We start from the raw sequence: 12,500 nt of genomic DNA, 5'->3' as shown, positions 1-12,500 counted from the left end.
GGTCGAGGATAAATAAAGACACAGGTTCCAGGTTCTGCACAAGACCTGAACTTTCACCGTCCTGATCTAAAATCTGAGCAGTAATCGCAGCCGGAGGAGCCTGGCCGGCCTGAGGTAAAGCATTCCAGTAGGAAATATGAAGCCATCACATCAGGCGACTGGACATCGTTCAGTTCATTATTATAACATATTGACGGCCTTGTTTGTTTGTCCAGCACTTTGTGGATAATACAGCGAGCAGGTTCACGCTCCCCAGAGGACAAACTCTTAATTTTTTGAGCTGATGACTTTTCCTCGAGCCGAAATGTCAACATCACACAAAAGATTTCACACAAATTAGTGGATCAAAACATTTGGTGAATGCCTTCATATTCCCCAAAGGAAAATTCTGCTTCATTGTAATGAACTCATGACCTTTACTCTGGCGCCACCCTCAGGTCAAACATTGGACTTGTACACAGCATTTCTCTAAATGTAGCATAATGGATGCAAGTCATTTACTAAGCATATTTCATGGTAATTATTAAATATGACATGATTATAAAGGATTGTGATGCACAACGTTTCCTGAGCAGACTCTTTATCAAGGCAAGTCGGTGACACTTGAAGCCTGCTGCTGCCTCTGCACAGATTAGCAGTGAATTACAGATTGATAATTGGAACTGGTAGTTCCCACTAAGCAAACTATTTTGCATGTTGGTAAAGTTAGTGTTAATGCAACATAATTAACAAAATTAGCGGGTTTTTTTCTTTCCTGTGCCGTCGTTCACAACATTGTAGTGCCCATGTAAAGCATTGCATGTAATTCAAGCCAGTTAAATGACATATTGCACTTATTGGTAAATTTGGCAAATGAACAGAATTTGAGATACTTTGCATTAATGTAGACGCCCACAGCCCCCGCCCGACCACCACCACCACCACCACCAGTGTGACTGCAGACACATGATCTCGCTTCACATTTGCTCCTAAAGGATGACACACGACTCTTGCTGGTTATTTGTGCTGTAGCTTGATGAGGAAGCTGATGACAAAGGATATGAGAAAGCTGTTGTGTAAGAGGAGGCAGCCGGTCTGGCAGCAGGAGGAGCCGGTGTGACCTGAGAACGAACCATGAACTAGAGTTCTCTTGGGCCTGAAAATTAAGACCCTACCTGGCCAGCCCGAGGCCCTACCTTGCCAGCCCGAGGCCCTACCCGGCCAGCCCGAGGTCCTACCCTACCCTACTAATTAAACTTTAGTCCCGACAGCCCGATAAAGCCCGAAAAAAAAGAAAGGAGAGGGGGAAAAAAGATCGCTAAATTTGCCATTATTTAGCAGTGCCGGTGGCTCAAATTCTAGTAGCAGTGAGAGAATGGACATAATAGTTGGCGAAAGGCAGCTTCAAATGTTCAGTTGTTCATAAAACATGCTAAGTTAGTAAAGTTACTGTAATTCTGCACAAAATTGGTTAATTTAGCACTAAACAGGTTAGGGTTAGGGTTATAGTTTATTCTAGTGAGTATACACACATATACACACAAACACACACACACACACATACACACACACACACACACACACACACACACACACACAAAGGCTCCCTTTCTGAAACGTTAACGTTAGCTCCAGCTGTAGTGTCCCCCGAAACTTCACGCCTGACGGAAGCCCCTATATGGTCAAAAAGAGCCCGCTTTGTAACTCAGAGATGGCAACTTTATGAACGGGAAAGTGAACGTTACGTCAAAAAAAAACAAAAAACATACTGATACGGATCTTTGAGCAATTTTAAGTGGTTATACGTAAATATGTAGACCTTTTCTGGTGGGTATACGGCGTATACCTGCGTATCACGTAGGCTAGACTACACCACTGCACTAAACTCGTATCCCCGTTCTTCTCTCTGCCGAGTCTGCCAGCACAGCAGGATACTGCTGCAACTCTGTCTCTCACTTGTTCCCTGTCTGTCTGTCACTGAAAGTTTAGCCTCCAAATCCAATCCAGTCTCTCACTCTCTCCACCAATCACATAAAAGTGAAACGCCATAATCAATAACACAACACATAATTGTATTTTTTTTTATATAAAAAAAACCCTACCCGACCAATTTACATACATTTTAAGCCCGACCTAACCCGAAAATGTCGGGTAGGGTCGGGTTCGGGCAGAATTTGAGAACTCTAAACTAAACTGCGTTGATGTTGTTTATAGCCTTCTGTTTCAGTTCCCTAAGCGGTGACCGGCTGCCATTCCAAATGCCAGATGTAAAGCAGGTGGAGGATTATAGCCTACTTCATACTCTTAAAATCATATTCAGACTTCCTCATGAGAAGCACTAATGATACATCTGTGGATCCTGGAGCTGCAGGTTTAAGGAAGTGAGACACAGATGAGGAGCGAGAAGATGGAAAATAAGCCAATGAGAAGCAGCGATGACAAGCTGAGGACCCCCGAGCAACGATCTCAGCCCACTGACCGCTTCCGTTCTAAATGAAAAATAACATTTAAAGACTTTAAAGCTCAACCAACCCTTTGAAATGTGAGCAAATTCAGATAATTTCTTTGAAAAACATACATGGGGGAAAGGCGATGAGCAAATTAGCAACAAATGACCTGAGAATTAGCATGAAATTGATAAAATAAAAAATTAAATGATTAAGAAGAAGAAGAAAAACAACCAACAATCTTTTAGATTATGATACAGGGAAAATAGCCATAATTACCCTGAAATATAAAAACAATTAACCACTTAAAAATTCCCTCTAAAAAAAAAAAGTTAATTTTGTTCAGAGGGTGAAGTAAAAGTTTTCAACTGTAAGTAAAGAAGAGCTAAACAAGATCCTCCGTGAATGCCTCAGAAGAGTCAGCAGCACGGACAGTTCCCGCTAAGGCAGATTCGGCACCACGGACAGTTCCCGGCAGGGCACAGTCAGCATCATAGATAGTACACCCTAAGGCAGATTCAGCACAACGGACAGTTCCCACTAAGGAGGATTCAGCACCACGGAGAGGTCCCGCTAATGCAGATTCAGCACCACGGACAGCACCTGTCAGATTTTCCAAGGAGATGTGCAGCTATAACTTTGTTCTTTTTATTAATGTGTTAATGTTATCAGTTATTAATTAGCCTATCAATCGTTATTAATTTGTTTAGTCTTTATGAGTTTCCTATGCCATTGATTGTTTGCATCTGTACCTTAAAATGAACATTTCACAAATCACCACATCTGTGAAAACTCGTCTTTATTTCAGAGGTAAAGTGGTAACAGCCTGAAAAGGTGATTATATACTGTATATATATATATATATATATATATATATATATATACATACATATATAAAAAATCAAACTAACAGTTCAGCTATAAGCTCCCATCCTCAAATCAACATGCTTTCCTAAACTGAACACGTTACACAGTTACAACAGTCTTTCTTTAGTGTGGCATCACCACAAGTGTATCATTGGTAGGCTAACGTTACTTTCGAGCTTGACTTGCCAGTTTCGTAGGTTTTAACATTAGCCTCCTAAAATACAGTGAAGACCCTGAGCTCACAAACAGGAACTACCCGTTAGGACTCAAACCAGTATCGTTAACTTGGTTTGTCTCCTGAACTGGTCATGTTCTTTTTAAGCCTGAGACACTGAGCCCAAGGCAAATTCCCCCAATAAATGTATGTGAATGAAATTATTGACAAATATATATATATATATATCGACAAAATGTTTAATTTTTGCATGAACCGTTCCTTCAATGAATCCCTAATCAAACTATGATGATGCTCAAAAATCAGCATCAGTGTAACACTTTTTTACTTCCATTATAATATTTATATATCTTTAGCAAACTGAAAGCCATACTCACCACCATATTTACAGTGTCCCTTGACGAAGTACAAGCATATCTCTGTTTTAAGGACATAAACACAAAAGTACAACTTTAAGGAATGAAATGTGACACTGTGATATGACTCAAAGACTCGGTTTGTATCTGTTTCCTGTGTGACTTCATTCTGCTTCCTGTTTTGATCAGGGTGGGTCACATCAGCCAAAGCCAACGTGACCCAGCAGACCTAAAGAAACTCCATCGACAGAAAAATTCACGGAGAAGGTGTACAAAGGAAGCATCGCTCTCACAGATTACCACTTGGCTTTGCAGATAAGCAGTTTATACAAAGAGGTAGAGGCTTTTGAAACAGGCTCATAAGCTTTACCTTTCACATCCTCCGAGCTTTTCTTGGCTCCTCTCGTTTGTCTTTTGTTCAGTCCGTCATCACTGCCAGCGTCTCGGTAGCTCGCAGCAGCCCAGACGTCGCTGGTGGAAAAGACTCGTGGTTGCCGTTGAGGGTTGCCCCTGTTGCCTCTCAGAGCCTCTTTGTTGATGTAGACAGATTTCAGAGAGTGAAGCAGCCGGTTGGGAACACCCCGAGCCTGCAGGGCTTTTAAAGGCTGCGGCTCGTCAAAATCATGAGCCTTGGAGCAGAAACAGTCTCCCTGCAGGTGTTGCTCACAGATGTGGAGCCGGTCGCAGTCGTCGCCGTCCTTACACAAGCCAAACTGCCCGCCGCCATTGTTGTAGTCAAAGCAAATCTTATATAAGACAGACAGGAGTGAGAAAAAAATATATTCAATGTTACTAAAATTCTGAGATCACCTACTGACAAAGGAGACAGACAACGCCCAGTTGAGTAGTAAATTTTTACTTGCAAGGAGTGAGTAGCTTACCACGTTGGGCAGCGACCTCTCACTGAGGCACTTGTTCACACATCAACAGTTATCTATTTTATTCTAACAGGAAATGAATCCTTATATGGTAATATTCAACAATCCAGCTACAATACAAGCATACAAGGTCATATTACACTCTCACTTGGGTGAAGAGTGGAAAACTACTGTCTACACACTTCTATATAGTGTCATGGAAATAATGGTAATATAATGTAATTTTATAAGATTAAAATGCAATTTTTATAACATTCAATCCAAAGGAACGTTGTGTAACTGGACATCCGGCTTATTCAAAGGCATTCTAGAGAACCCAGCAGCCAGGTGGAAAAGGACAACAACACTGTCCTTTTGGGTGAAGACGATGGTGAAGAAGGCAGAGTTTAACTGTATGGGCCTGATCGTGTTCTGGCTGGTTGTTTGTTAGCTGGTCGCTAATCAAGGGGCCGAGCCAAAACAAAAGAAGATAAAAGTTTTATTTGGAAGGAAGGATGTTTCGTCCTCCCAGGGAAACATCCGGGGAACTTATGTGAAATTGTGTGAAATAGGGTCTTCAGTGCAAGTCTTTTTTTATTTTAAACAAAGAACACATGATCATCAGGTAAGCCACATTTTTTTCTTTGCATTAATTTCCCTCGGTTAATTGTTGCAATTCATGGATTAATTGTATTTTTTTTTAATGAGGGGGGTGCTGAAAATTGGTAAATAAACAGGAAAAAAATGCAGAAAAAATCCTCAGTTTTCTTCCATACCCTGCTATCGACCAGATTCACACGGCGGCCATCTTCCTCTGGCGTCAGGCTTAGCTGCTGTTAGCATGTGGTGCTGCTGTGTTCAGCTAACGTTAGCGTTCCACCACCTCCTAGCTAACGTTACCATTTGATATCCTTACATGATACGATAGGAGAGGTGTAAATTAATTCTGAAATAATAACCATGAACATCTTGGATTCATTTCTTGTTAAGTCCACCAGCTAAAGCCTGGAAGTGAAACCCACTGGCTGTGATGTAACGTTAGCTGTCCTGCTGTGTTTTACAGGATGTTTCCCCCAGCTGCTGCTAGCGTAAATAACTTACATCCTTCATCATTTACGTGTGTTAGTGCCAAAATTTAGCTAGCATTCTTACAAAGAAATGGCTGTTGACATTTAATAATTCATTTACGGTTTTCCTATCAAACGGTAATGTTAGCTCAGAAGTGGTGGACTGCTAACATTGTTGTGCAACGGTAGCTAACAGGTGGTCAAATATGTTGTTTTACTTTGACTTATGGCCCGATGTCCCCCTGGATCCATTGTTTTTCTCAGGAAATGGTTGAACGATAAAGTATTTTCAGATTTTGTGATGTTTATTAGAAAAGCAAACGACAGTACAGAGGTATCTTTTGATTTCAGCATCTGAGCTTCCCACATTAGAGGAAGATGGCTGCCGCCTGGTCGATCGGCTCTGGGTTTGAAGTTCTTGCCCGTTCGCCTGAACACAACGCCACAGGCCGGGTAAACACACCGTGCAGTCGCAGCAGCCGAGCCACAGGTGGTGCTGTGGTGCCACCACGCTGCCTGCACACTTTTGTCCGACGTTTGGTTTCGTACTTCCGGGCGGCAGCAGGAAGTTGTCGTTCTGCAGCAGCAGCGTGCACAGCTCGGCCCGGTCCAGCTCCTGCAGGCCGTGCTCTACGAGGATCGGCACGTTATGGTCAGACCTCAGCTGATGGGGGAGCTGGCATCCTTTCCTGGAATCAGAGGCTCTGATTTCACTCACGGGCTCAGATTATGAACTGGGCCAACACGCTGCCGCCATGCAGGAAGCTGAACAGCAACATTTACCCCACAAAACATTCACCTAAAAGTAGCCGTCTGGGAATATTCTGGTACACAGAGCTGTGATTTTTGACTTTAATGTGGTGATATGACATTATTACACTCTAGATGTCACCTGCTGAACAAGACTAAATAAAGCTGAAATGAAAAAAATAGTGAAAAACAAAATTTTGAAGCAGGCCAAATCCAAGTCAAGTTGAGGAGTTATTGCATGATAAACTTGCTGTTTAAGTGTTATTTTTCTAAATGATTATTTTATTGCGACATCACTAATTTTGTCACTAAAGGCTCATATTGTCTTTTACAGAGAAATCACAGCAGCTGACTTAAGCAGGTTTTTAGGGCTGATGTTACACGGTGCAACTTAAATACAATTTTTTGCATGTCGTAAATTAAGTTATTACTGTTGCAATGTCATGAAAAACCCACAAGGGGCCATTCCCAAATGATGTTTCAACCCCAGTTCATGATTTTTCCTTGGATGGAACTCCAAAACAACTCACATGCATGAAAGCGTTTCACATGTGAGCTCGACCATGTGTAACCTTTGTCATTTTTGTTGTGATTCTGCGTTGTGTTGTGTTGTGTTTCGGGGACAATGACGACAACCAGGGATGCTTTGTGTAACTTTACTGCTGTTGGCTTGTTGAACCTGTTGAACATAAATGGAGACCGATTGGTCAGGTAGTGTCACACAGCAGTCGGCACAGCTCACAGGCAGCTACAGCAAGGGGTAGCAAGGGTTAGCGTAAACTAGCCTAGGCTAACTACCACGGCTAATGACAAATACTGACAAGATATAAACAGTTAGGCACCGCTAAGATAGCGCAATAAGATCACACCCACCTATCATCTAATCCTGCATAATATAATACAGCTGTGTCATAAAATTACATCTTTATTACAATTTTCTTATGCTGCCGTGTGCTGAGCAACCTACCATGGGCGCAATCCATATACTACTGGCACAGAGCGGAAGCAGGAAGCGGAGTCTATGTGCCACGGAAAGGCCCACTAACCAATCAGAATCCACCATATGCAGGGTTTCCCCCAGGATTTTTTGAAACTGTGGTGCTGAGGTGGACTCTGACTTACAGTTTACTATTAACCAAATGGCTAAAAAACGGCCCTGCCTCGAGGTAGGGACTCTGAACGGCCCCGAAAACTCCTGGGTGGGGCTTGGGGTTTACTTGGTGCTGACTGGATTTACTCTCGGCGCAATGTGCTGTCAACAGAAAGCAAACAGCCGGGCACCAGGCGTCCCTAGCAACACGGCCAACACTACCAAGCTAACGCTAATGTGCTATCTAACGTTAGCTAACACTAACAACACTCTTTTTAGCCGGCATTTTTAGAGATGCTAACGTTAGCTTAGGGAACGTTAGCTAACGCTAACAACACGCATTCTGATGCCCCGGTCATGGTCGCTCAGCCGCCCGGTGACTTTACAGGAACGTCCTCTCACTCGGCCTCTCAGTGGAGACACGGCAGGTGAGAGGGCCGAGCCAGAGGACGTTCCTGTAGCAGCTCCTGCCCCCCAGATACTACCAGGAACACTGCAGAAGCCCCAGCCACAAGCCATTAAAGCTCCAGCCCCGTCAGGTCATATTTGGCTTTGACTATGACTGAACATTTGCTCTCACTTAAGGAAAAAAAAATCGGGATATATATCGTATATCTATATTCAGCCAAAATATATCGGGATATGACTTTTGGTCCATATCGCCCAGCCCTACTGTCGGTCGCAATGCAATGTTAACATTAATAACACTAGGGTCGTTTTCACAGGCTTGAACAAAAAATGGATTAAACTTAATCTTGCTTAGGTACCTTTTTCTCGCCCTTTTCTCTCCCTCTGCTTTTCACCGCCTCCACTCCTGAGCGCGCAGCAGCAGCACAAAGCAGGCGGGTGATAACTCCGGTGCGTTTTCAAAATAAAATTAATTGCGGCGTAGTGTAACATGTCGTGATATTTAATTTATCATTTAAAACTCTGATCATAGTAAGTATATGTGCGCAAATATATGCTATGTGTGTATGCAGGGTCGTTTTCACAGGTCATTCATACAATATACTTTAAATTGTGTTAACACCCGGGAAAAAAAAAAAATCATCATTCCCAAGCCGTGGCGGCTTTTATTTAGCCGCCCCGCTTCTGCGTCCTGTCGCAGCGCTTTCTGTGCTTCCCCTGGGATGTAGCTCCAAGCTTGACCGCAGGCTTCATCCTGCCTGCTCGGCGAAGTAGCCCAAACTCGCCCAGCACACTCAGCAGCTGTCTGTTGTGACACAAAACGCTGTCCCGCAGCTCCAAAAGCACCTGTCGCTCATACACACACTTCACTTTCACACAGTTTACATTCATACCACTAACAGCACCCGTTTGCACTGGTCTGTCGCTAGGAGAGGCCGCCGCAAGCAACGGTCGCGCCGCCATGTTTGTGTGTAGCTTTACATGTTCATTTGAATTAGAAAAATATGCTTTTTCCGCAAAATTGAGTCTTAAATTTCATTAAAATCTACCTTGAGAAGATCTTAAAAAGTGTTAAATTTAACTCTCATACCTGCAGAGCCCATGTAACCCTCAGCCTGGATGATGATGAAGCATTATTACACACTCAAGCACACCCTGGAGTGTAATAATGCGATTATACAACTATTACCAACAAAATACAATGTATACTAAAATGTATTCATAATGTGGGCATTTCTCTCTCAAAATATAAAAGTTTTTTGTTGGTATTCTCTCCGTTTCAGTGGAAATAAAGAAAGAAAGAATGAAAGAAATCAAGTGAATCTGCTCGGGTTTCAAAGGGTTAAATTGTGTAGCTGTCAGACTGAACCCTGACAGATGGTGTGAGATTAAACCAAGAAGAAGAAAACGGCCCTTCATCCATTTTCTGCATGAGAACAATTCCCAGTGAATGACAGTGAAATGAAAGTCTTGCTGGTTTTGCTGAGGAGCCCCTGGAAGCCCCTGAAGGGCTTCAGGACATCAGCAGCTCTGCCGACCGCACTTTGAACAGCACTGCTTCAGCCCACATGCACACACTCATCTACTCACTCTGATCAGCAGGTTGCCTGTGGTGCACAAGCCTCCCTTATCATTTTGACTCATTTATTATTGTTATTTATTTATTGGCAGAAAGTAAAACCAGGGTTTCTGAACCATAGTTATGTTTTTTTTTTTTTTTTTTTTAACACATTCTTTTTCTACAATAGGACAGTTACCATACAGTAACATATTTCATGTTACTTAATCAATATTTTTGTGATTTTAATTTTCAGTATTTAATGTAATTTTAATTGATTTTTTTTCTGCAGTTTTGCAATATTTTGTCAGTGATTTGAGAGGACTGTTTCTATAGCCTATCGTTTTTTTTTTTTGTTTGTTTGTTTTTAATTAATAACGTTGCCTATTAATATTTCATCTTGGTTTATAAATTAACTGTTTGTCTACTCTGAATTTTTAATGAGTGCAATTTATTTGAGTTTTTTTTGCAATTCATACTTTATTTTGTTAATCAGTATTATAGAGAACACTGCTGGTTAGTAGCTCTTAATATTAAATTTAAAAAAAAAAAAAATAGTAAATTCAGTAATTGAAATAAATTTTTGTTTTATTTTGGTAATCACTTTCATAGTAAACCGTGAGTGTACAGGGTTAGGAGTGTAATGATCCTAGTTACCATGAAGTACCATGTAGTAAAACTGTGGATCCTACATTAAAACATGTTTTTTCATGTTGACTTGTTGTTGTGTGTCAGTAGCAGCTCATGTATGTGCAGCAGTGTTTCCCTGCGTGGCCGCTCAGCCGGACAAACAGCAGCGCGTTCACAGCGGAGGAACACTGCAGTGTCAAAATTTGGCCACCAGGTGTCACTGTTGTATGTCCTCTGTGATGCGTCCCAACCGGAAAATCAACACCAGTGGAAACAGACACAGCGAAATAAAATGGACACAAATGCAGCAGCAGCAGCAGCAGCAGCAGCAGCAACAACAACAACAACAACAACAACGTCTCTCTCTCTCTCTCTCTCTCTCTCTCTCTCTCTCTCTCTCTCTCTCTCTCTCTCTCTCTCTCTCTCTCTCTCTCTCTCTCTCTCTTTCACTTTCGTTTAGATGTGATCAAACTGCGCAACGCTCCGAGCCCGGCGGACTACTTTCCTCAAGCTGTGGCGGCAGATTACCGTCAACATGGAAAGGTACTGTAACCAGCATTTAACTTTTTAAACTTTACTGTAATTGCGGCTGTCGACTGGTGTGACTGTAATAAGACAATAAAATAGAGTAAACCTGCTTTCCATCTCTGATTAGAGGTGTGATGATATGTGTGCAGCCTGCAGGCCGACACTGTTTCCGCTCAAAACGCTAAAACTTATCAAACGGCTTTATTACACTTTTAATGAGACGTTTTCAAACGTGTTGTAACCAGAGCAGGAAGGCTGCTGCTCAGGTCACTGCAGGTCATGTGAACTTCATCATTAACCATTTGACTCCTTTGACTCTTGATATTTGGTCTCTGGTGTGGAACAAGGAAGTGTTGATGAGGAAGTTTTTCTATGGAGGCTGTTTGTTCATATTTATTCAAGTCGAGGCTGTTTCCCAGTCATCAGAACTGTTTTAGACTAACAGGCTTAAATCATTATTAACATCACTTTTCTTCATGTTTCATGAAATCAGGCCTGCTCATGGTGATCGATTGCTGTACTGTGTATTGTGTGGCCTCCGGCTGCTGAGCGCCCTCTGGTGGTTCATTAAATTTACAGCTGCTTGAGGCCCAGCAGCTTCACAGCTTGTTGACAGTCTGCTGCTGTCACACACCTTTCCTTCAGTCCATCAGCACAGAGCCCAGCTCACACCTCATTCACTTGCATTACATTTGCTTGGATTCAGTCTGTGTCCCTATATGTGGAAATGTGACTGATTAAAAAGTAATCGATGAAAAATAAAATTAACCAGCTTCTGTGGCTGGTTCACTAAAAGTTAATTTCTCAGCGTGGTGGTCTTCCTCTCTGTCTGCCAGGATCCAGCAGGAGAAACCAGACAGCTGTGTGAGAGACCCGTCTAAGAAAGCTGGAATCAGTTTTAAAGATGAAAAGAACTCCTCTGACACTGAGTAAGTTGTCTGATATTTAAATATGTAGTTGGCATTTATTTTTTTCCCATGAGCTTTCCTCTAGCGCCACCAGCAGGCCCAGCGAGACATCTGCATTAGAAATAAAGGGCCCGTTTCTCCATAGAGGGCGACTTTTGTTAATCAGTCTCTGGGAGTTTCACAGTAAAAGCACAATGTCTGACATCTGAACACATCCACTCTTCACTGAATTTCCAAAATATACTTTGGATTTGAATTTATAACCTTCTGCTCATAATACAGTTTCTCTAATTTGGACACCACTGCCCCTCTTTAGTTAATATTTTGTTTGAAGCAGGATCAATCAGGAGAGACCAGACTCCCCTGTACCCAGCTGTGTGTCCATGAAGAGTGACTGGTCTATGCATTGTCCTATTGCTTTCAAAGATGGACACCACTCCACTGAACAGAGGTAAGAATTTCAAACAGATGAGTTTGTTGTTTTCCAGCTCTACTGAGAAGAAGTGGGAAGTCATGATGAGACACAGATGATCTCTTGATGAAGTTTCTTCAGAGCAGCAGCATTTACATTGTGGTTCACCTGCTACGGATTAATTTCTATGATTATTATGGGCTGTTATGCGCTTTTTATGAGCTAAATATTGGTAAAACTGAGATGTCCTTAGATTGCTTCAGGCTTCTCTAGATTAAGAACTGCTGCTCTTCTTAAGATGATCTTTTATCTCAACCAGGATCAGTCAGGAGAGACCAGACTCCCCTGAACCCAGCTGTGTGTCCATGAAGAGTGACCAGTCTATGGATCATCCTATTGATTTCAAAGATGGACAACACTCTACTGAACAGAGGTAAGAATTGAAAACAACTGGGGCACCCCAGTATC

The 12,500-nt window shown here is 42.2% G+C and overlaps 1 protein-coding gene across 1 annotated transcript in view; it reads left to right on the top strand.

The window, feature by feature from the left end:
- The window catches only part of LOC115355360 (NACHT, LRR and PYD domains-containing protein 3-like), a 237,381-nt gene that overhangs the window by 19,746 nt on the left and 205,135 nt on the right, over positions 1 to 12,500 (top strand). Inside the window, exons 5-6 of the mRNA XM_030046130.1 lie at positions 11,958 to 12,071; positions 12,352 to 12,465. Coding sequence (XP_029901990.1) covers positions 11,958 to 12,071; positions 12,352 to 12,465 — 228 coding nt within the window. The remainder of the gene's footprint in view (positions 1 to 11,957; positions 12,072 to 12,351; positions 12,466 to 12,500) is intronic.

Source organism: Myripristis murdjan, chromosome 23 (assembly GCF_902150065.1).
Source record: "Myripristis murdjan chromosome 23, fMyrMur1.1, whole genome shotgun sequence".
Lineage (NCBI taxonomy): Eukaryota > Metazoa > Chordata > Actinopteri > Holocentriformes > Holocentridae > Myripristis > Myripristis murdjan.
This window is presented reverse-complemented; position numbering and strand designations above follow the sequence as displayed.